Source organism: Hyla sarda, chromosome 2, assembly GCF_029499605.1.
Source record: "Hyla sarda isolate aHylSar1 chromosome 2, aHylSar1.hap1, whole genome shotgun sequence".
Lineage (NCBI taxonomy): Eukaryota > Metazoa > Chordata > Amphibia > Anura > Hylidae > Hyla > Hyla sarda.
Genome location: NC_079190.1, coordinates 83,570,037 through 83,595,241, shown reverse-complemented (window position 1 = coordinate 83,595,241; position 25,205 = coordinate 83,570,037). Strand labels below are relative to the sequence as shown.

Sequence of the window (25,205 nt, the reverse complement as noted above, 5' to 3'; positions counted from 1 at the left end):
TTGCTAAAGAAACCAACCCCATGCTTGCCAGACGTAGACAAACTTGCTGCGTCTTTTCTCAGAATCACGTGGAAATTGACGACCATCTGGGAAAGTACACTCTGCACCTTCCACTGACTCCTCAGGATAGACTGGCTCTCCAGCAGACACCCAGGTACCTATGTAGAAAGTGTAGGCAACACTGAGTTTGTGCAGTGAAAAGTGTATTCAAGACATAGCCTCAAGCACTACTTACTATTGTTAGTGCAGTTTTGGCTCCATACAACTTGTCCATCAGGCAACACTGTTTGATTGTGGGGAAAGTTCAGCTGGATGAAGAATGTAGCCTTAGCACCAGTCAATGTTGGAGCATCATTTTGAAGATTAAATGTCACCTGGCCTCCTGTATAGCAAGATAGTGAAATAAAGGCCTTGCATTAAATTATATTTTTATTTATTTATTTTTAATTCCTTCATGCTATTGGGTAGAACACAATTTTATTGAGCCAATTGTCAATTTTCTGACCTTTCCAACAGTCCCTCTTCTGGGATTCACTTCCTTTCCAGACAGGGTACATCTGGCTGTTCCATGACTTGAAGGGCAGACGTCTCTTACTTTGCACCTCACTAGTGTTATGCTGGATTCTGTTCCGGGATCCTACAACATAATGATTAATTGAAAGTCTTATTGTATAGATTAGGTATACAAACTTTTACATTAAAATAGTGTGCAAAATGCCAAAAGCAACAGAATATAAAATGATTCATTAAGTCACATGAGAAAAGGGATTAAACAGAATGTGGGGTCATACAGTAGAGGAACCTCTGCCTTAACATCAGACATCTTAGCTTATTAGAGCCCCTTTGTATCAGCATGTGATGTATGATCTGGAGTCGTGCTGAGGGGCTCTAGGCAGAGATGGTCACATGGGAATTCAATCCTCCTTGGAATCCTACATGTGACTCTCAGCTGAGGTGTCTAACCTGAAGCTTTATGGGAACATGTTAGTCGTGTTCAGACTCCACCCATTACTCAAGAATTGAGAAAATTCTAAACATCTATACACCACAGGGAAAAAAAAAAAAAAAAAAAAAAAAAATCAGTTCACTGATCATATTGCAATATTCAAGGACTTCTAGAGACCTTGCATCCCTATTCATGCTGCTCAAAGCCTTTAACAATGGAGTTTCACGTTTTATTAAGTCTTTAACAGAACCCTACAGAGTACCTATGTTTTCATACAGCATCGCTGGAAGGACTTTAGGCATGGGATATGGGTGGAAAGATGCCATGAGTCTTTTCGAACACTGATGTGATCCAGGTTCGTTCTAGTGATTGCTAGTGGTCTGGACACTAATCAAAACGTGACATCCCCATGACAAAAACATTGTGGTCATACCTTCAGTTTCCCTGCACTGCCAGTTACAGTTCACTGCACAGCTGAATGGCAGTAGCACTGTTGTCAGTCATCATTTGACGCTTGGAGACCAGAATCACTTGCCAAATTGTGAAGAGTGTACTTGAAAAGTTGTTTTTTGAACATTGTTATTTGCAGCTTTCTGGTACAGCAACACCAATAGTGGGTGCAAAGTGTAAAAAAAAATAAAAATAAAAAAAAAACAGGCCTAGGTGTAGAAAACAACCGATTTTATGGTGAAGACAACTAGAGATGAGCGAAGTTAAAGTAATTCGATTCATCACAAACTTCTTAGCTCGGCAGTTGATGACTTTAGCCTGTATAAATTAGTTCAGTTTTCAGATGCTCCGATGGGATGGAGACTCTCCCCTAGGACTGTATCCACCTTTTCCAGCCCACCGGAGCACCTGAAAGCTGAATTAATTTATGCAGGAAAAGTCATCAACTGCCGAGCCAAGAAGTTAATGATGAATTGATTCACTGTAACTCACTCTAAAGACAACAGTTCCACTCCTGTGCTTGGAGTTTGTCTAGCCCTTATTCACTTGAACAAGTACATAAGACATTCTAGAGTAGCTGAAGTGATTTTCCTGCGTTAAGGATAGGTTTATACTGTATTAGTGCCACCATTAGTCATATCCATCGACATCCTGCCAGAAAGATGTCAGTGTATACTGTTAGAACAGACCCTATTGTTTCCATGGCTAAACTGAGTCACCTAGACTGAGAAATATGTACCATTTTTTAGTGGACTCAAAATGTAGGCCCTGCAGTTTTGAAATAGTACATATCTCGGACTCAATAGGTGGCTTCATGTGGCCATAGAAAGCTATAGGCTCAATGCTCCCATTAAGAGTTTGTGTTGCCATCCCATTTTTAGATAGGAGCACCATCTCAGTATGAACTTAGCCTTATATTTATATCCTTATGTATAGCCTTATATTTACTTAATCTAGGTTGACAAGGTCTGAACTGTATCAAGATTTTGTAGTACTACCAAGTGTTCACAAGACAATGCAGCTCAGTGTATTTTGTGGACCCAATATCACAGTCAGTGTAACGTTATGGCTTACATCCAGTGTCACATTAGTTGTACATGAGCATCCAAATGTAGTGCCCAGGCTATTGTGGCCATTTCCATTAGCTCTATACCATATCAGACACTGTTACAGATCTATGCTAGACATTAGAGATGAGCAAAGTTACAGTGATTCGATACAAACCTCACGGTCCTGCGGCTGCTGACTTTATCCTGCATAAATTAGTTCAGCTTTCAGGTGCTCCAGTGGGCTGGGAAAGGTGAATACAGTCCTAGAAGACTCTCCCCCCACCGAAGCACCTGAAAGCTGATCTAATTTATGCAGGCTAAAGTTGGCAACTGCCGAGCCGAGAAGTTCATGACAAAGCGAATCACTAACTTTGCTCATCTCTCTCCACTAGACATACTGCTAAACTGAGAAGATGGTTCCACAAAGTTTGTGTGTGGATATAGTAAAATGTCCACTCTACAAATAAAGTCACATGTATGTATGACTAGTCCTGATTTGGTTATATCTTAGATGCTTATAACCAAGGTTAAAGGGCTTCCCTTTATTCTAAAACAGCAATGAATGAGGAGAAATAATATACACACACACAGGGCTAAAGTTTCTGAACCAGTTAATACGTTATATGTCTTCTGATTATACTGCTCTTCATTACTATAGATTGTATATCTACTAATTAAAAAAGTCTAAGTGTGCATTCACACTTTAAATACACATGGTTGCTGTAAACAGTTTTCAATGTGAAAACTATGTAAACCTATTAATTGACACCCATTCAAAACTGTACACAACTAGATGTATCCAGTTATGTACAGTTTTCCTGTGTGCAAAACAGTGATCTACAGTTTTGGGATCTTTCTTAACCCTATAAAAACCATGTATGGTTTTTAAAACATTGCACCCAATGCAAAACACAGTAAGCATTAAAATATATACAGGTGTCAGTTTTTAGTTTCCCGTTAAGGGAAACTGATACAGCAACCGTATGTAAGAAACGCAGTGTTAGTGTAGCATTACTGCTCCAATGAGAATGAACACCAAGCTGGGGAGTCAAAGATGCTTTGCTTGGTTATAGTTAAAGACTAGTTTGAGTTTCAGCACCCGGATCCATCAAAACTTTGAATGTCAACTGGCAACAATACTATCAAGTGGAAATATCAAAAAACCCAGAAGCCCCAGTTAACCTATTGTGGAGGACATCAGCTTCTGTATGCAGACACAGATGACAGTCAGTACTCACTGTTCTGAGCCTCTATTCCAGCACACAGCAGCCACAGAACACACAAGTGCCAGCTTCCCCACATGTCTTCTGCCTCCTTGTTCCTCCAAGACAGGACTCCAGCACGATGGAAGAAGAAAAACAGGGACACTGCCTATTAAAAGTACCCAAAAAAAAAATAATTTGCATAATCATGCCTCCCCCACATGACTTTACATGGATTAATACATTCCTGTTCATCTTACAAGCCTCCCTGCCCAGTGGACAGCATCAAGGTTATAGACCTCAGGCAAGTTATTTCATGTGATCCCCATCATAATTCTTATATAAAAATAGGAAGTGTGAATTCTAGTTACATAAACTACAGAGGGAATACAATAACCACAATTATTCACCCTCTTCAGTAATTCAAATGTGACAAAAAGTGCAACTTCAGTGGATCCTCATACACTGCATAACTGACTGCTTGAATGGATACTGTAGTGAGCTATAGCATGTAGAATTAGAGAATGTTCATACTTATGTTAATTGATACACATCCTGGGTTTCTGATGTATACAGCAATATTTGCATAAAGTTTAGCATGAACCTACCCTTAAAACAAACAGACCCATACAACTAAGGCTTGTTTCACACTAGCAAATTACGTTTAGCAAGTTCCATCTTAAAATCTGCTGTCACCGGCAGTAACCAAATCCTATACGTCCGTTAGAAAACCCCATTATAGTCTATGGGATTTTTCTAATATCCGTTTTAATCCATTATGGATAACGGATGCTATTTTGTGACAGAAGATAGTTACAGAAAGAAATAGTTCATGAACTATTTCCTTCCGTACCATCTTCCATCACAAAATAGCATCCGTTATCAATAACAAACTATAATGGATTAAAACAGATATTAGAAAAATCCCAGACTATAATGGGATGTTCTAACAGACGTATAGGATTTGGTTACTGGCAGTGACAGCAGATTTTAGGACAGAACTTGCTAAACGGAGTAATTTGCTAGTGTGAAACAAGCCTTAGTGTACATTTTGCAAGAGACACTATACAGTACAAGCTTAGTGCTCCAGATATAATAAAGAACATTTAGCATCAGGTCACAAATGTATATTTCCAGCTGCAGGTTTGAGAGTCAATAGGCATTAAAATCTGCAGCAAAAGAAAGCACATGTGAACTGACCCTTAGAAAAGAAAAAAATGAATTACTGTAGTTATACAGCCACAGAGCACTAAATATCTACAAAGCCACCCTCTCCATTCCATACCAAACCCTTCCTCTGATGCCAATCCACAATGGTGCACTGTGAGCGCCTCCTTTATATCCAGGCCCCTAAGCTCAGCCCTGCTTCACCTGCTCATTTACACCTCATTAGACTAATGAAAGGCTATTGCCCCGATTGGAGGTCATGTGATCCTTTGATGCCTCTGAACTGTGACATGCTTCCCTTATAATCTCTGTGCTGCAGTCTTTTTTATCTTTCACATAACTTGCTAAAATTGTAATCCAAAGCATGCTTGTGTGACCTCCATGTCTTCATGGGGCTCTAAATTCGGGATGATTGTACTTTCCCTAAAACATGTAATATAGCATGTAATGTATTTCTAGGAGATCACATGATATCACATGGATATAATTGTGACTGCAAAAAAAACACAATAATAGTGTTTAATTTTGTTTTTCATCAGTAATCTCCAAAACTGTGAAAGTTGTAGGTTTTCAACAGCTGGAGGTGGTTTGAGAGTCAATAAGCATCAAAAGGAATACATTTTTCATGGACCAGTTCAGTTTGAAGTGGATTAAGGCTAGGTTTCCACTTGGGTTTTTTTTTCTGGCAGTTTTTGGAATACAGCCACTGCAGTTTTTGAGCCAAATTCAGAAGTGGATCCATAAGGGAGGAGAAGTGTAAGTCCTTCCTTTATATGTCCTATTCCTTTTGAATACATTTCTGGCTTTGGCTCAAAAACTGCAGTAGTAGTTTTCCAAAAACTGCCAGAAAAGTGGAAACCTAGCCTTATAGAAGAAAAAAAATAAACCATGTTTTTGTGACAATAGCAAAAATTCTAGGACGGATTTATCACAACCTGTCCAGAGGAAAAGTTGCTGAGTTGCCCATAGCAACCAATCAGATCGCTCCTTTCATTTTGCAGAGGCCTTTTCAAAAAGAAAGAAGCGCTCTGATTGGTTGCTATGGGCAACTCAGCAACGTTTCCTCTGGACAGGTTTTGATAAATCTCCCGTCTGTATTTTTGGATTTTTATGTGATCTTGAAATTTTAGATGCATAAGAATGCATGCACACAATAAGGCTAAGTTTCCACTTGGTTTTTTTTCTGGCAGTTTTTGGAATACAGCCACTGCAGCTTTTGAGCCAAAGCCAGAAGTGTATTCAAAAGGAATAGGACATATAAAGGAAGGACTTACACTTTTCCTCCCTTATGGATCCACTTCTGACTTTTGGCTCAAAAACTGCCAGACAAAAAACCAAGTGGAAACTTAGCCTGATAAAAACGCCCATTCTGCCGCATGGCGTTTTTTTGTGAAAAAATGCTGTGGACAGATGTTAGCTGCAAGTCAATAGTAAACTGCAAAATGCCAAATCCACTTGGCGTTTTTCAGTTTGGCGTTTTTTTTAATCCTTTTGGCGTTTTTGGGCTCCTTGGCAGTTTTTAAAAAACGACCTCTTGTCGAGACTTTGGTGTTTTTTCAGGAAAATCTTGGCGTTTTTCTCCCATAGAAGTCTATGGGAGTGAAAAAACGCCATGTGGGTTTTAAATTTGGCGTTTTTTCAGGTGGTTTTTATTCTCTTTTGGACTTTAGCGATCCAAAAAAGTGTTGGAGATACCTTTTTTATAAAAATTTTGTAGGGTACCATTAAAAAATAATAATAAAAAAAGATACAGTAGTGATGGAAAAAATTGTATTTAACGAAATGTATCTTTTTTTATAACAACATTTTTATTAATTTTTAAACAGGGATCAATTTATGTGCGTGGGTAGGGCACTAAAAATGTAGCCGACAATAATAAAAATGTAGTGTGTGTGTGTATGTTTCATTTTTTTCCCCATTTTTTAGGTAGTACTACTACTCCCAGCATGGAACACACTGTTCCATGATAGGAGTAGTAGTTACCTGTACTAATTGAAAGATCGCTGGGGTCCGTTGCGATCCTCCTGTATAATCTAAAGATGCGGTCGGCCGCTCTTCTATGGTCCCCTGCACTGACGTATATATACACATATTCATATTTCCCGCAGAGCTGTGATTGGTCAGATGGTTCCAGCCAATCACAACTCTGTGGGAAATAGGAATATGTGTATATATATGGCAGTGCAGGGGACCATAGAAGAGCAGCCGGCCACATCTATACATTATACTGGAGGATCGCAACGGGTGTCAGGAGGAGTGACACTTGCCGCGATCTGTCTATTAATGCAGGTACTACAGCTCCCAACATGGAGCAGAGTGTACTCCATGTTGGTAGTATTAGTACCTGCAGTAAGGGACAGATCCCAGCGGATGTCACTCCTCCTGACACCCGCTGCGATCAAAGTGACTGTCGGGATCAGCTGTTCTCAAGGCTACAGAGCCGGGAGATCAGCTGATCCTAAGCAGTAGATATACATCGTATACATACTGCCCAGCAAGAACTTACAGTGAACCTGCAATGTGTATACAGTATACACATTGCTGGCTCACTTAACCCCTTGCTGAGCTGTGCGCTATGTACCAGCCCAGCAAGGAAAGAGTTAACTTACACTGCTGGACAGTGTAGGTTAACCCTTTGGGCGGTATACACTATATACAGCTATCTATAGATAGCTGTATATAGTGTATGCAGAAGATGGAGAAGTCCCCTTACCTCTGTCCAGTCCCCGCGGGTCCGTGTAGCTCCGCCCCCTAGTGATGACGTCATTAGGGGCGGAGCTACAGACGCGATCCAGGCTGGCAAGGGTATAAGGCTCTGTTAACATTGTCCGTATTGGATAATGGGAACAGACCCTTCTGCCAGTGTCTACCCAGACAGGGAGACTCCAGCTGTTGCTAAACTACAACTCCCAGCATGCCCAGACAGCCAAAGGCTGTCTGGGCATGCTGGGAGTTGTAGTTTTGCACCAATTGGAGGCTCACTGTTTAGGTAGACATTGCATTATGGGCGCTCTCACCTGCAGAGAGCACAAAAAATGTCCTAACCTATTTTTTTTGTGTTTTTTTCTTTCTTCCCGTTTCAGATCCGTGTATGCAGAGGATTACGACGGATTCAATGGATTACCACGGATGAACAGGATTTTTTTAAATATTTTAATAAAATGGTTAACGAAGGCTGTGGGGGAGTGTTTTTTAAAATAAAAGAATTTTTCCAATGTGTTGTGTTTTCTTTTTTATTGAATATTCAGGCTTAGTTATGGAGGCTGTCTAATAGACAGAATCCATTACTAAGTCAGGGCTTAGCGCTAGCCCCAAAAACAGCTAGCGCTAACCCCCAATTATTATCCTGGTACCCACCACCACAGGGGTGCCGGGAAGAGCCAGTACCAACAGGCCCAGAGCGTCAAAAGTGGCGCTCCTGGGCCTAGGCGGTAACAGGCTGGCGTTATTTAGGCTGGGGAGGGCCAGTAACAATGGTCCTCGCCCACCCTGGTAATGACAGGCTGATGCTGCTTGGTTGGTATCTGGCTGACACTGAAAATAGGGGGAACCCTATGCGTTTTTGTTTTTTATTTATGAAAAAAAAAACGCATAGGGTTCCCTGTATATTCAGTATCAGCACGATACCAACAAAGCAGCAACAGCCTGATATTACCAGGGTGGGCGAGGACCATTGTTACTGGCCCTCCCCATCCTAAATAACGCCAGCCTGTTACCGCCTAGGCCCAGGAGCGCCATTTTTGATGCTCCGGGCCTGTTGGTACCGGCTCTTCCCGGCACCCCTGTGGTGGTGGGTACTAGAGTAATAATTGGGGGTTAGCACCAGCTGTTTTTGGGGCTAACACTAAGCCCCGGCTTAGTCATGGATTCCGTCTATTAGACAGCCTCCATAACTAAGCCTGAATATTCAATTAAAAAAAGACACAACACATTGGAAAAAATATTTTATTTTAAAAAACACTCCCCCACAGCCTTTGTTAACCATTTTATTAAAATTAAAAAAATAAAGTTCATCCGTCGTAATCCATCGAATCCGTCTTAATCCTCTGCATACACGGATCTGAAATGAGAAGAAAAAAAAACACAAAAAAAATAGGTTAGGACATTTTTTGCACTCTCTGCAGGGGAGAGCGCCCATAATGCAATGTCTACCTAAACAGTGAGCTTCCAATTGGTGCAAAACTACAACTCCCAGCATGCCCAGACAGCCTTTGGCTGTCTGGGCATGCTGGGAGTTGTAGTTTAGCAACAACTGGAGTCTCCCTGTCTGGGTAGAGACTGGCAGAAGGGTCTGTTCACATTATACAAAACGGACAATGTGAACAGAGCTTCAGACTAGCCTGAATATGTCTGTAGCTCCGTCCCTAATGACGTCATCACTAGGGGGCGGAGCTACACGGACCGGCGATTACAGAAACGAGGGAGGTAAGTGGAGCTCCTGTTCTGTATACACTATATACAGCTATCTATAGATAGCTGTATATTCTGTATACCGCCCAAAGGGGCTATAGGAGCAGGGAGTCCTGTCAGTCTGGTGACAGGATTCCCGGCTCCTGTATAGTATATATGGGTACACTATATCCCCCTGTATACTATACAGCCAGGGAGGTGAGTAGTGATGCTATACATCACTCCTCATCTCCTTACACTCTGTGGACCTGGCGCTCAGCATCCAATCCACAGAGTGGTACCCTGAAGGCAGTGAGAAAACAGGGGACAAATTTGGCTGTTTCCACACACCAGGGAAAACGCCAGAAAAAACGCCAGAAAAACTGCCAAAACTCAGGAAAAACCTATGGCAGTTTTTCTGGCGTTTTTGCTGGCGTTTTTTTAGGTGTACAAAAAAAACCAAGTGGAAACCTAGCCTGAGGGTGACTTTACTAATACTGTGGGCTTAGCTCTTGGTGGTGTTTCAGACACAGGAGAGAATGTATAATTCTATTTACACAACTTTGTCTATATTTGTCGCTTATTTTTGCACAAATGAATATGTGAGCAAACGTTTTGTGACTTTTTCATCCACGTTATTTCTACAAAACTCCTTAGGATGAATTAAAATGTGCTTTGACTTTTGCAGTGGTAGCTGATTTATCACATTGTTGTCCAAAAGTAGAACTCATAGGCTGAAACCACAGTTTTTGAGACTTGGACAGAAAAAATATGGGGGAGATTGACCAAACATTGTGCGGCGGATCACTGGAGCAGTTGCCCATAGCAGCATATTAGATTCCAACATTCATTTTTTTATAAAATGCCTCTGAAAAATGAAAGCCGAATCTGACTGGTTGTTATAAGCAACTGCTCCAATGATCCTTACCAAATATTTGTCTGGTGACCAATGGTAAATTCCTCAATGTGCCTTCACAAAGGTAACATAGTAACATAGTTGTAACGGAGCTGGATGTGGATCCTCTTACCTGTGTGGCTGATGACTCAGACCGTATCGGGGAGAGGAGTCTAAGGTGCCGCTGGTCATCACCAGAGCCCGCCACAGGATGGGCTTGCTGTGGCAGGCGACACCAAGGTCGCTACCCCCGACACGGCTCGACCACACAGGTAGCTGGGCAAGACGAGGTACCGAAGGACAAGGCAGTAGCATAGTCAAACATAGCAGAAGGTCAAGGCAGGGGGCAAAGGTGCGAAGTCTAGTAACGTAGCAGAAGGTCTGGATACACGGGAAAGACAAACAGGCAATAGGGAATGCTAAATCTCAGGCTAGGGGCACTGAAGAGCTGGCAGGGAAGTGTGGGAGGTGAAAGGATTTATAATGTGGTGTCAGGTGCAAACAGTAATTATGGGCGCACTGGCCCCTTAAATTTCAGAGCTCTGGCGTGCGTGCGCCCTAGGAGACGGGGACCCGCGCGCCGGAGCTGAGACAGAGGGACAGCGGAGCGTGGTGAGTGACGGGCTGGGACTCACATGCGTCCCGTGATGCGAATCCCAGCCCTGCGCTCACGGCCGGAGCTTGTGCCTGGAGCGCTTTGTGTAACAATAGTAACATAGTTCATAAGGTAGAAAAAAGACCAGAGTTCATCAAGTTCAACCTATAACCCTAATGAGTTCCTACTGAGTTGATATACAGTAGATCTAGAATCCATAACCTGTAATGTTATTATTCTCCAAAAATGCACCCAGACCCCTTTTTAATTCTTTTACAGAGTTCACCATGACCACCTTCTCAGGCAGAGAATTCCACAGTCTCACTGGTCTTACAGTAAATAACCCCTGTCTGTGCTGGTTTAGTAACCTTCTTTCCTCTAGACGTAGAGGATGCCCCCTTGTTCTAGATACAGTCCTGGGTATAAATAGATCATGGGAGAGATCTCTGTAAGGTCCCCTGATATATTTATACATATTTATTTAGGCCACTTTCACAAGAGCATATACAGACTTATGTTTTGTGCCCACATCAGCATGGGATTCCACTTAGCTTTTTTCGGAAATTTTTTGAGCAGATCCTGGTCCAAGATATTTTCCTGTGGTTCCCAAGACCTCTCCTCTGGACTGAATCCTTCCCAATCCACAAAGAAGTGTTTTCCTCTGACCAGCTTGGAGTTTAGGATTTCTTTAACAGCAAAAACATCAGAGGTACCAGAGATGGAGGAAGGCGAGATGTTCTTTTGAGAAAATTGGTTGTGGATGACCGGCTTCAAGAGGGAGACATGGAAGAAATTTGCAATCCGGAAGAGGAGGGCAGATGGAGGGAATAAGCCACAGGATTAAGTAGTTTTTTTACTTTATAGGGACCCAAAAAGCCTGGACCCAATTTATGAGGGTACCTTAAAGCAGATGTATTTGGAGGATAACCACACTTTGTCCCCAGGAGAGAACTCGGAAGGAGGGCATCTTTTCCTGTCCGCTTGTGACTTCATATGGGTTGTGGCATGAAGAAGGGAGTGGCGAGTCTTCTGCCAGATGGAGGCGAAATTCTGCACCAGTTCGTCAGCCATATGTACTCCAGAGGAAGAAGAAGACAGGGGAAGAGGAGGATGAGGATGAAGCCCATAGACCACAAAGAAGGATGAAGTCCCAGTGGATTCAGAATCTCTATGGTTGTAAGAGAATTCAGCCCAGGGTAGTAAATCGGCCCAGTCGTCTTGGCAAGCAGAGACAAAATGGAGAAGATAGTCCCCCAGGACCTGATTCACCCTTTCGACCTGACCATTGGATTGAGGGTGGTAAGCTGGGGAGAAGTCCAGTTTAACTTGTAGACGAGAACAGAGGGCCATCCAGAACTTGGAGACGAACTGGACTCCCTGATCGGAGACAATATGAGTAGGCAATCCATGGAGACGGAAGATATGACCAAGGAATATTTATGCAGGAAAATTTATACGTTTAAAATGGTCATTTTCTGACCCCTATAACTTTTTTATTTTTCTGTGTTCAGGGTGGTATGAGGGATCATTTTTTGCGCCGTGATCTGAAGTTTTTAGCGGTACCATTTTTGTTCTGATCAGACTTTTTGATCACTTTTTATTTTTTGATCAATTTTTTGGCGCGTACGCCATTGAATGTGCGGTTTAAAAAGCGGTATATTTTTATAATTCGGACATTTCCCGCATGCGGCGATACCACATATGTTTATTTTTATTTGCACTGTGTTTTTTTTATTCTTGGAAATGCCGGGTGATTCAAACTTTTATGAGGGGAAGGGATAATTGAAAGGGTTAATGATTTTTTTACACTTTTCTTATGCAATATTATAGCTCCTATAGGGGGCTACAACATTGCTTAAACTGTTATTTTACACTGATTGATCCATCTCCATAGGAATGGATCAATCAGTGTTTTCGGCGATTGAATGCTCAAGCCTGGATCTCAGGCTTGAAGCATTCATTCGGCGATCGGACTGCAGGAAGGAAGGTAAGAGACCTTCCTCCTGTGCTACAGCTGTTCGGGATGCCGCGATTATACCGCGGCGATCCCGAACAGCTCCCTGAGCTAACCGGCAACTTTCACTTTCATTTTTAGCAGCGATCAGTGCCGCGCGCTTTTAGAGGCGGGTCCCGGCTTCACTTTGACGCACGCCGTGATATGATGTGGGGTCACCGTGTCACTCGCCCCCTAGTGATGTCACGAAACGCCCCCTCAATGCAAGTCTATGGGGAGGGGGCATGGTGTGACATCACTTGAGGGCGTGGCCGTGACATCATGAGCCCTGTGCAACAAGAGGGACCTATGAGTGGAGGGTAAATCCAATATTATTAACATTTGACCGCTAAGCGGTCACTGAGACCCTAAATTTCCCACCCAATATAAAACTTAACGTTTAATGAGCCAAGATTAAAATAACCTCACACATATTGATCCATAGTGCATTGATTGGCATGACACTGCATGCTATAGTAAGTGAATTGAAAAGATAGACTGTGGCTGCAGTCCACAATCTATAGTGTGAGACAATTAAAAATCTAACACATTGCCCGCCCGCCCGACGTTTCGCCACAAGCTGTGGCTTTATCAAGGGCTAAGAGGCAAAAGTTTTGTCTCTTAGCCCTTGATAAAGCCACAGCTTGTGGCGAAACGTCGGGCGGGCGGGCAATGTGTTAGATTTTTAATTGTCTCACACTATAGATTGTGGACTGCAGCCACAGTCTATCTTTTCAATTCACTTACTATAGCATGCAGTGTCATGCCAATCAATGCACTATGGATCAATATGTGTGAGGTTATTTTAATCTTGGCTCATTAAACGTTAAGTTTTATATTGGGTGGGAAATTTAGGGTCTCAGTGACCGCTTAGCGGTCAAATGTTAATAATCATGAGCCCTGTAGCCCGCACCCAGCGTTCAGAACAAAATGTTTCGGACACTGGGGCAGTGGAGTACCCCGCAAATGTCATGAAATTTTAGTGTAATAACCTGCACACAGCCTTTGTACTGTGTGCAGGTGTTGTGTACAGCAATTATTTTACCTCATATTTTCAGGCTTTCGTGACGCTAAAAAGTGCTTTTAATCAAAGCCACTGACAGTTTGATAGGCATGGTGCGAGGTACGCGATGCCCCGCCACCGCCACGCCCACCCACATGCCCACTTTGTATCTCAGTGCTGGGACCGCTGTGTGATTGACACACAGGTCCCAGCGCATGTGCCCTTCAACTAATGTAACGTGCACGCTGCTGTGTGTCATCCAGCGAGCGAGCGCTCGCTCCCGCTGCCGTCGTCCTCCTCAGCGCGCCTGCGCAGGGCTCCTCCAGAGAGCGCAGGAGTGAGAACTCGCTGGAGGAGCGAGCGCTTGCTGGATGGCACGCAGCAGCGCGCACGTTACATTAGTTGAAGGGCGCATGCGCTGTTACCTGTGTGTCAATCACACAGCGGTCCCAGCACTGAGATACAAAGTGGGCGTGTGGGTGGGCGTGTGGGTGGGTGTGGCGGCGGCGGGGCATCGCGTACCTCACACCATGCCTATCCAACCGTCAGAGGCTTTGATTAAAAGCACTTTTTAGCGTCACGAAAGCCTGCAAATATGAGGTAAAATAACTGCTGTACATAACACCTGCACACAGTACAAAGGAATCTTTTTATTTTTGCATTTTGTTTTTTTCCTCCTCGCCTTTAAAAAATCATAACTCTTTTATATTTTCATCCACAGACGAGTATGAGGGCTTGTTTTTTGTGCGACCAGTTCCTTTGTAATGACATCACTCATTTTACCATATAATTTAAGGCACAACCAAAAAAACGCACGCACGCATGACTGGGGTGTCGCGCCAGTGAAGGCGGGGGTCCCCAGCGGCGGGATTCCCACGATATGTAATTAACTTCTTAAGGACATAGGGCGTACCTGTACGTACGCCTTACGCTAGGTACCGGTGTTAAAAACGGGGTCACACCGTGACCCCACATCACACCGGCTCAGTTCCGGCTGCTATTCATAGCCGGGACCCTGGGCTAACAGCGTGTGGCACCGATCGTTGTGCCGCGCACTGTTAACCCTTCAGACGCGGCGATCAAAGTTGATCGCCGCGTCTGAAAACGAAAGTAAGCCTGCCATGTTGTTTGTCTGCCCGCCATGGCATTACTGTATACTGTCATGTTTAAGCGCAGTGATCGGGGGGGTTAATACTGCTTACACGGGCATTTCAGCGCTTGCTAGCCACTGCACTGGCAAACATTATATCATCATTTATATTTCTGTTATGTTTGTTGTCTGCATGTTGGGCGGGGGGTCTGACCACAGGTGCGCTGTGATCGCAGGTCAGCCTGCACTTGCTGCATAGCAGAGGCATAACATGTCACAGTGTGATGTATTCCCTTTCATTTATGCAGTTTCAGAGCGGAGGGAATTTCAAACAGGTTGTTAGCCTGAGCTGGCTGTATGCAGCGAATTCACTGGGCACAGCTGAGGTATTCATCCCAGGGGAGAGTGCTCATCAGAATGCAGTGCTAGTTGGGAATCACAGGTGTTGGGCGTACATCATTCTCTCATTTACTGCTGGGTTTTCGTTTCCCTCTTTGCAATTCTGTGGCACTCAGTTTGTCCCAAGACGTTTTAGATTATATTGGTAGTGTTAGCTCAGATCCTGCAGACAATGAGCTTCATGCTGTCTTCTATGGCAGAATTTCAGAGCAAACTGAATTTCTGGAAAGGGATAGGTCTGCCCTTCATACAGTGACTGTAAAGGGGGGGGGGGGAGTTGTTTCTTGTGGTTGGTTCAGGGTGGTTGGTTCAGCGTGTTACCTAATACAGGTGTGTAATAAAAATAAAAAATAAAATAAAAAATATTTTAACCCCTTAACGACGAAGGACATATATTTACGTCCTCCGCCGGCTCCCGCTATATGCCGCGGGGTCACGAGGTGTCCCCGCGGCATATCGGGTCGGTCCCGGCGGCTATCAACGGCTGGGACCCGCGGCTAATACAGGACATCACCGATCGCGGTGATGCCCTGTATTAACCCTTCAGACGCGGCGATCAAAGCTGACTGCCGCGTCTGAAGTGAAAGTAACCCGGCTGCTCAGTCGGGCTGTTCGGGACCGCCGTGGTGAAATCGCGGCATTCCGAACAGCTTACAGAACACCGGGAGGGCCCTTACCTGCCTCCTCGGTGTCCGATCGACTAATGACTGCTCCGTGCCTGAGATCCAGGCAGGAGCAGTCAAGCGCTGATAACACTGATCACAGGCGTGTTAATACACGCCAGTGATCAGCATGAGAGATCAGTGTGTGCAGTCATTTAACCCCTTCGCTAATAAAAGTTTGAATCACCCCCCTTTCCCATAAAAAAAATAAAACAGTGTAAATAAAAATAAAAATAAACATATGTGGTATCGCCGCGTGCGTAAATGTCCGAACTATAAAAATATATCATTAATTAAACAGCACGGTCAATGGCGTACACGTAAAAAAATTCCAAAGTCCAAAAAAGCGTATTTTTGGTCACTTTTTATACCAAAAAATAAATAAAATAAATAAAAAGTGATCAAAAAGTCCGATCAAAACAAAAATGGTACCAATAAAATCTTCAGATCGCGGCGCAAAAAATGATTCCTCATACCGCCCTGTATGTGGAAAAATAAAAAAGTTATAGGGGTCAGAAGAGGAAATTTTTAAACGTATCAATTTTCCTGAATGTAGTTCTGATTTTTTCCAGAAGTGCGACAAAATGAAACCTATATAAGTAGGATATCATTTTAACCGTATGGACCTACAGAATAATGATAAGGTGTCATTTTTACCGAAATATGCACTGCGTAGAAACGGAAGCCCCCAAAATTTACAAAATGGTGTTTTTTCTTCGATTTTGTCGCACAATTATTATTTTTTTCCGTTTCGCCATGAATTTTTGGGTAAAATGACTAATGTCCCTGCAAAGTAGAATTGGTGACGCAAAAAATAAGCCATAATATGGATTTTTAGGTGGAAAATTGAAAGGGTTATGATTTTTAAAAGGTAAGGAGGAAAAAAAGGAAAGTGCAAAAACTGAAAAACCCTGCGTCCTTAAGGGGTTAATTGATATACATATTGATACATACATTCATAGATAAATCAGTTCAAGGTATTTATAGTAGTTTCTGTTTGCGGGTGTCAGGTACAGATGAAGTGGTTTGCATCACAGTTGACTCTCAAACTACACACGTCTGTCGGTACGTATCAGCACGCAGTCAGGTCCGCTTTTAGGTTTACCATCTCCGTCCATATTCCGTATATATCCTCATGTAGTTAGATAATAAAAAAAATTTTTAAAATGTTTAATAAATAAAAAGAATAACATAAAATAAAAATAATATATAAAAAAAAAATGTTAAAAGGGAGGATTGAGAGAGAAGAATTTTCTTTATTTTTTTTCTCTCTCTCTCCTCTCATTATCAATTCACAATCAATTCACCTACGCACCTGACATAGTCTGGTGGCATATGCTCACACAGTTCACAGACACTTTCAGAACAATACTGCACATATGTTTCCAGTTCAGCAGACTGCCAGCATACCTGACATACGTCTTTCAGGTAGAACTCACCCACGTCTTCGGTTACTGACCCGCTTTCAGATCACCCACGGCACGAAGTTATAGCATAAATGACTTGCCCATCATACCTGACAGGTCTTCAGGTTGGAAGTTACCTGCATCACATTGCTACTGACACGTCTTCAGAGCAATACCGTTATGTAGAGGTAGCACAAGTAATGTCCCAATATACCTGACCCGCCCTTAGGGGTATTTACTTGCATCACGTTGCTAACTGACATGCTTTCAGGGCAATACCGTTTTGCAGCTTCACATAAATGCCTGACCCAGTATACTTGAAGTATTTAAGGGGGAAGTCACTTACCGCATTGTTCTATGTCACGCGTCAGAACAATACCGCGGGCAGAAGCGTATAAGGTGGTAGCAAGCAGTAGCTTATTATAAAAAAAAAAAATAATAATAATAAGACTAATAATAATAAAAATAAAATAATAAATTAAATAATAAATAAATACCGGTATATATAAAAAAATGCAGGTATAATGGTCACATTACAGAATCTTGGTAGCCGCACGTTGCAGGTGTATATCGCATATCCTGTCGCAGACATCCTCAGCACGCTGTACATATCCAACACTGACACGGTCAACTCATCCCGTTTTTTTCACAAATAAACAGCATTACAACTCACCTTCACGTCATAGGTAGTAATGCCAGCCCTCCAAATCTATCTTCCAGGGTGTAGCTCTAGGTGACGTTGGTTCTTGGGTGGCTAGAGTCAGTAGCAGGCGTATAATTTTTTTTATAAATAAATAAATAAAAATAAATAAACATTTTGGGAAAAAAATTATAATTTAAATAATTAATAAAAATAACAAATAAAATCTGTGGATTCTGGGACAGCAGTGCTGGAGGTGAGTCCACCCTGTGTGAGTCCACCCTGTGTGAGTCCATCCCGTGTGCCCGTAGCTTCCACTTCAAGTGCTCCAATCACAGGTATGGTTGCAGAGGATTTGAGCGCTGCACCTGCTTTATTTGTGCTTTCTAGTATATGGAAGGATAATATAGAAGGCAAGGATATCACATTCCATGACACAAGTTAATTGCATCATATTGTTACTGATACGCCTTCAGAATGATACCGTTTACATAGTCATAGTATGTGAGTTGCACATCATACCTCACACACATTCAGGTGGAAGTTACTTGCGTTTATTGTTACTGACATTTCTTCAGAGCAATACGTCAAAAACATATTACACTTCAAAGGCAAACATGGGCCCGCATTTTTCATGTTCTCAGGTTGTGTTTTCAGATTCACATGAAGATCATCACTAGTAAGTTGCGCACGTTTTTAGGTCTGTCACGCCTTTCCAGGTTTTAACCATAGTCAGTTTGGTGCGCTGCTCCTAATCAGGCAATGTTCTTGTGCTCTCGCAAGAGCTGTTATATGTTCCAAATACACACGCTTCGAATGCATAGACTTGTCACTATATGATTACTGTAAATAGGCACGTTACACAATATCTAGGCAACCTATCATTACTACGGGTATGAGATTTACAAAGTTCAGTCACGACTACAAGCACGAAGTTATGCAATGTTCTCTCACGACTACCAGCACAACGGGTACGCCAGACTTGTCACGACTACAGGCATGATGGTTACGCAATGTCCTGTCACAAATACAGGCACTATAAATACGGTAGACCTGCCATGACTACAGGCACAATGATTACGTAAATGTCCGGTCACAATTACAGGCAAGTATGGTCATGCTCTGTCCTGTCAAGACTACAGGCATGATGATCGCATAAGACTTGTCGCTTTGTTGGGTACAATGGTTTTACAAATCATGTCGGGGCTACTATCGAGGGTATGTCAGGAAGGCACGGGGTGGTTTATTTTACCTACCCACTCAAGTATATTTTGCCACTTAAATTTCAGGTAGAGGTAAAACAGTTGTCTACATCTAGGGAAGGTATTTGATTCATCTTGGTTCAACACTATTGCTCATAAGTACCAGGTAAGGACCATAAGCATGGACCAGGTATCAGTAAGTAAGTAGCTTGTTGTTTAAATAGATCACGATAGTCTCCCGATCATATGGTGACACCAACACCATCACAGCTACAGGCACGATGATTACTCAAAGTCCTGTCACGTCTACAGGTCATTAACTGCCTTCTGTAGTCTTGTTGCATTAGGGACAAGCTGCAATCCTCTGAGTTTCCTATCAAGGTATGGGTTCAGTGATGTAATACTTTCTGCTCCCGCTGCTTTTGGTCTACATGTGAGCATGTCAGTATCACTGAACAACTTGTCATAAGTAGATGAGGGTTATGGTGCCTGTTCTAATCTTTCTTGAACAATGCTGTTAGCTAAAACATTGGGTCATAATCCTACTTCTCTTTCAGGGCATTCTTCCCGATTTTTGTGCCGCCGCAGCAGCGTCACAGCACAAAGTTCCAACACATATCCTCAAATAATGATAATGGGTAGATCGTCTTGTTATATGAGATGTTCCGAATCTTAGGTTTGAAATATCGCAGGTGTTTAAGTTTGGCAATGTTATTGTGGTATATCAAATGTTAATTATACCTACTTGTCTTGCTTTTTGCCCTCTATAGGCGTGCCCTCGATCACGGTTATGGCACACCTCAGCTGTTTATTATGTATATGGTATTTATGTATTGTTGTAAGATGTTCCAGGTAAGTACTCATGGTTTAAGCCCCGAGCACAAGTAATTAAGCCCGCAGGGCTGTGTTTGTGGGAGGGGCGTGCGATATATAACACCCAGAATCCCCTACCGCATGTCGTGTGTTTCGTTTGCGCACCCACCCAACCCTCCCTTCTTCTCATCACTTCTACACAGGGTATGCCCTCTATAGGCGCGCCCTCGATCACGGTTATGGCACACCTCAGCCGTTTATTATGTATATCTGGTCCCCACCACTAGCCGGTTGGGGACCGGAGCCGGATGCCTGCTGAAATCGTTCAGCAGGCATCGCGGCATATCGCCCAGGGGGTTCATTATGTCCCCCCATGTCGGCGATGGCCGCAGATCGCTGGACAATTCAGCCCAGCGATCTGCGGCGCATTCCGGGTCAATCGGGTCTCCAGTGACCCGGTGACCAGGAATTACAGGCTGTTCGGGGCCGTCTCTGACGGCCCCGAACAGCCATAGCCAGCAGGGGTGAGGTGGCACTGGTGCCACCTCACGATCGCCCTGATTGGTCGGCCGGTTTACCGGTTTACCAATCAGGGCACCTGCTGCGGGTGTCACTCCCGCAACCCGCTCTGCCCCTCTACCGGAGGACGTGAGCGGGTGACGATGTGGACCCCGGTAGCTGGGGACCCCGATCCCCGGCGTCAATGTTGGGATCGGGGCCCCAGGAGTGGCGGCGGCGGTGAGGGACTGACCTGCATGCGGCGGCTTGCAGCAGTAGGAGGTGAGTGAGAGCCTCCTGCTGTTGCTTAGCAACAGCTCCCAGCATGCAAAAAGGGCATGCTGGGAGCTGTAGTTATGCAACAGCAGGAGGCAGACCACCACAACTCCCAGCAAGCATTCCCTTATGGGCATGCTGGGACTTATAGTTTTGCAACAGCTGGAGGCACATTTTTTCTATGGAAAAGTGTACCTTCAGCTGTTGTATAACTACAACTCCCAGCTTGCACAAACAGCTAAAGTGCATGCTGGGAGTTGTAGTGGTGCATCTGCTGGTTGCATAACTACAACTCCCAGCATGCCCGTTGGCTGTCGGTGACTGCTGAGAGTTGTAGTTTTGCAACAGCTGAAAGCACACTGGTTGTGAAACTCAGAGTTTTTTTTTTTTTTACCTAACTCAGTATTTCACGACCGGTGTGCCTCCAGCTGTTGCAAACTACAACTCCCAGCATGCACCATACATGCTGGGAGTTGTAGTTTTGCAACAGCTGGAGGCACACTGGTTGTGAAACACTGAGTTAGGTCACAAACTCAGTGATACACAACCAGTGTGCCTACAGCTGTTGCAAAACTAAAACTCTCAGCATGTACAGTCTGTCAGCGCATGCTGGGAGTTGTAGTTTTGCAACAGCTGGATGTTCCCCCTTCCATAATGTGAATGAACAGGGTACACTCACATGGGCGGAGGTTTACAGTAAGTATCCGGCTGCAAGTTTGAGATGCGGCTCAAACTGCCAGCGAGAAACTACTGTGAACCCCCACCCGTGCGACTGTACCCTAAAAACACTACACTACACTAACACAAAATAAAAGAAAAAGTAAAAAACACTACATATACACATACCCCTACACAGCCCCCCTCCCCAATAAAAATGAAAAACGTCTGGTACGCCACTGTTTCCAAAACGGAGCCTCCAGCTGTTGCAAAACAACTACTCCCAGTATTACCAGACAGCCACTGACTGTCCAGGCATGCTGGGAGTTTTACAACAGCTGGAGACACCCTGTTTGGGAATCACTGGCGTAGAATACCCCTATGTACACTACTATGCAAGTTCCTAATTTAGGCCTCAAATGGGCATGGCGCTCTCACTTTGGAGCCCTGTAGTATTTCAAGGCAACAGTTTAGGGTCACATATGGGGTATCACCGTACTCGGGAGAAATTGTGTTACAAATTTTGGGGGGTATGTTCTGTTTGTACCCTTTTTTTAAATGTAAAATTTTGGGAAAACAAGCATTTTAGGTAAAATTTTTTTTTTTTTTTTACATATGCAAAAGTTGTGAAACACCTGTGGGGTATAAAGGTTCACTTAACCCCTTGTTACGTTCCCCGAGGGGGTCTAGTTTCCAAAATAGTATGCCATGTGGTTTTTTTTTGCTGTCCTGGCACCATAGGGGCTTCCTAAATGCGGCATGCCCCCAGAGCAAAATTTGCTTCCAAAAAGCCAAATGTGACTACTCCTCTTCAGAGACCTGTAGTGCGCCAGCAGAGCACTTTTCACCCCCATATGGGGTGTTTTCTGAATCGGGAGAAATTGGGCTTCAAATTTTGGGGGGTATTTTCTGCTATTATCCTTTTTAAAAATGTAAAATTTTTGGGAAAACAAGCATTTTTTTTTTTTACATTTGCAAAAGTCATGAAACACCTGTTGGGTATTAAGGCTCACTTTATCCCATGTTACATTCCCCGAGGGGTCTAGTTTTCAAAATGGTATGCCATGTGTTTTTTTTTTTTTTTTGCTGTTTTGACACCCTAGGGGCTTCCTAAAGGTGACATGCCCCCAAAAAACCATTTCAGAAAAATGTTCTCTCCAAAATCCCCTTGTCGCTCCTTCCCTTCTGAGCCCTCTACTGCGCCCGCTGAACACTTTACATAGACATTTGAGGTATGTGGTTACTCGAGAGAAATTGGGCTACAAATACAAGTCAAATTTTTCTCCTTTTACCACTTGAAAAAATGTAAAAATTGGGTCTACAAGAACATGTAAGTGTAAAAAATTTAGATTTTGAATTTTCTCCTTCACTTTGCTGCTATTACTGTGAAACACCTAAAGGGTTAAAACACTTACTGAATGTCATTTTGAATACTTTGGGGGGGGGGTGCAGTTTTTATAATGGGTCATTTGTGGGGTATTTCTAATATGAAGACCCTTCAAATCCACTTCAAAACTGAACTGGTCCCTGAAAAATAGCAAGTTTGAAAATTTTGTGAAAAATTGGAAAATTGCTGCTGAACTTTGAAGCCCTCTGATGTCTTCCAAAAGTAAAAACTCATCAATTGTATGATGCAAACATGAAGTGGACATATTGTATATGTGAATAATAATAAAAAAAAATTTGGAATATCCATTTTCCTTACAAGCAGAGAGCTTCAAAGTTTGAAAAATGCAAAATTTTCAATTTTTTCATGAAATTTGGGGATTTTTCACCAAGAAAGGATGCAAGTTACCACAAAATTTTACCACTATGTTAAAGTAGAATATGTCACGTAAAAACTATCTCGGAATCAGAATGATAGATGAAAGCATTCCAGAGTTATTAATGTTTAAAGCGACAGTGGTCAGATGTTCAAAAAACGCTCTGGTCCAAAATGGGCTTGGTCCTTAAGGGGATATGGTATTTATGTATTGTTGTAAGCTGTTCCAGGTAAGTACTCACGGTTTAAGCCCCGAGCACAAAACATCTTATCCCCTATCCCTTTGAAAGGGAATAAGATGTTTTGCACCGGAGTACCCCTTTAATGACAGTGGCTGGCCTTACTGGGCACACTAGGAAGTCAAGGAAGTTCCTTACATCTAGTGACTCCTGACCCAGGGCCATATCTGCCATGAGGCCAGATGAGCAGCGTTACTGTCGGACTGTCAGTACAACAGTTTTCTTTTCCCTCTTGGAGAATTCCAGGCTCAAGTGGTGCAGGCTGGTGCCTGGGATCCTTGGTTCACTTCACCAAGGACAACACTGGCAAAGGAATTTGTATTTTTTTTCCGGTATTTGCATGGGTTCCTCCAGGTACTTTTCATTCCTCCCACACTCCAAAACATTTGAATTTAGATTGTGAGCCACAAAGAGGACTGTGGAATATGTTGGTGCTTTATAAATGAAGAATTATTATTATTATGGTAACAGGACAACTCCAATTAGAAGTGACATCTCTGCTGAGTCCTACTCTCCAGGACCCCCCCCCCCCCCCCCCAATTATGGCCTCACACTGCTTCCTCTTCAGTCATGACAGAGGGGAGAGGCAGGGAAGCAAGAAGAGAGCTGTCTGAGAGTAAGATTTGCAGTGTACAATTGCTGCTATCAATTGCGGGGACTCTGCTGCGGGCATGCCACAGTTTTCTCTCCAACTACAAAACCAGATACAGTGCAGAATGTTTCCGGTTGGTTCATTCAAATGAATGAGATTCGGACCGGGTCCAGCAGGTATACGGTGGTGGCCGGTTTTGACATTTCCCTGCCGCATCCGGTGACCATATAAGCTAAACATGGTGTGAATGAACCCCTATAAAAAGAGGGGATGATATTGGTCACATATGATGTAATGTCTGGAGGTTATATCAGTACTGGAGCGTTATAAGAGGAGCGGATGATATCAATCACATATGATAATCATTTCTCTGGAGGTTAAGTTATAATGCCCACGAGGAGGATAGAAGTAGTAGGTCAGGTTGGGGGTAGCAGTACACCTAACAAAATCTATGCTAACATGGTAACCTTGTGGGTCCGGGTGAACCCTGAATATTCTCCTGTGAACGGTGTCCAATTTAGGACATCGTCAGTCGTAACTCTGTCCTCCGTCAGGTGAAACGGCGTCCCGCCTCCTCCCTCGGACCAATCGCCATCAGTCGTCAGCCGCTACTCCATCAGAAGAACCCGTATAGCAGAGAGCCGACAATGACTCGGTTCTGCTACACGGCAGGAACGTTTTTCATCTGAGGGATGACGGAGTTTTGGATGTGAGACTTTAGGATGACAAAGGAGGGAGAAGGGAATTGCGGCTGACGCCTGACGGAGATTGGCCTAAGGGAGGAGGCGGGACGCCATATCACCTGACGGAGGACGGAGTTACGGCTGACGATGTCCTAAAAGGGACACCATACCTGTGGTCTCTGTGAAATTGGGGGTCTTCACAGTGAAAGTAGTCCTTGACCTCAGGCCGGGGCAGACTGAGCGGTTGGGCACTTCGGATTTGGTCTGAAATGTAGAGGCGGGATAAGAACAGGTTCAGTAGGGGGAAGAGGTAGGGCCAGGGCTAGAGTCCTGCAGGGGGCCCCTGCATTATTTGGTCTGGGGGCCCTAAATGTTGCCAGTCTGCCCCTGGTGGACAGGATGTGGAGGAATTATTTGTCCTATGTACAATGTTAATATTGTAATATTAGCCCTCTAGTTATCCAGGCATGCTGGGGAACACACTGCTTAAGGAATACACCGGTCTAGTCCTCAGAATTATAAACTACAGGAACAAGAGCCACGTCTTCATACAGGAGACACAGTGTATGAGGGACAAGGCTCCTATAAACAATCCCT

At 43.5% G+C, this 25,205-nt stretch overlaps 1 protein-coding gene across 3 annotated transcripts in view; it reads right to left on the bottom strand.

Moving 5' to 3' along the window:
* PMEL (premelanosome protein) overlaps positions 1-25,205 on the bottom strand; it is a 29,150-nt gene that overhangs the window by 3,854 nt on the left and 91 nt on the right. The window contains exons 1-6 of one of the 3 annotated variants that reach the window (XM_056562344.1): positions 25,092-25,205; positions 17,920-18,000; positions 3,684-3,816; positions 506-637; positions 236-382; positions 18-158 (exon numbers count right to left, since the gene is read on the bottom strand). In XM_056562344.1, the coding sequence (XP_056418319.1) occupies positions 18-158; positions 236-382; positions 506-637; positions 3,684-3,747 (484 nt within the window). In that variant the 5' untranslated portion in view covers positions 3,748-3,816; positions 17,920-18,000; positions 25,092-25,205. Of the gene's footprint in view, positions 1-17; positions 159-235; positions 383-505; positions 638-3,683; positions 3,817-7,527; positions 7,547-17,919; positions 18,001-25,091 lie in introns of those variants that run through there. The other 2 variants (XM_056562346.1, XM_056562345.1) reach the window with 2 other exon arrangements.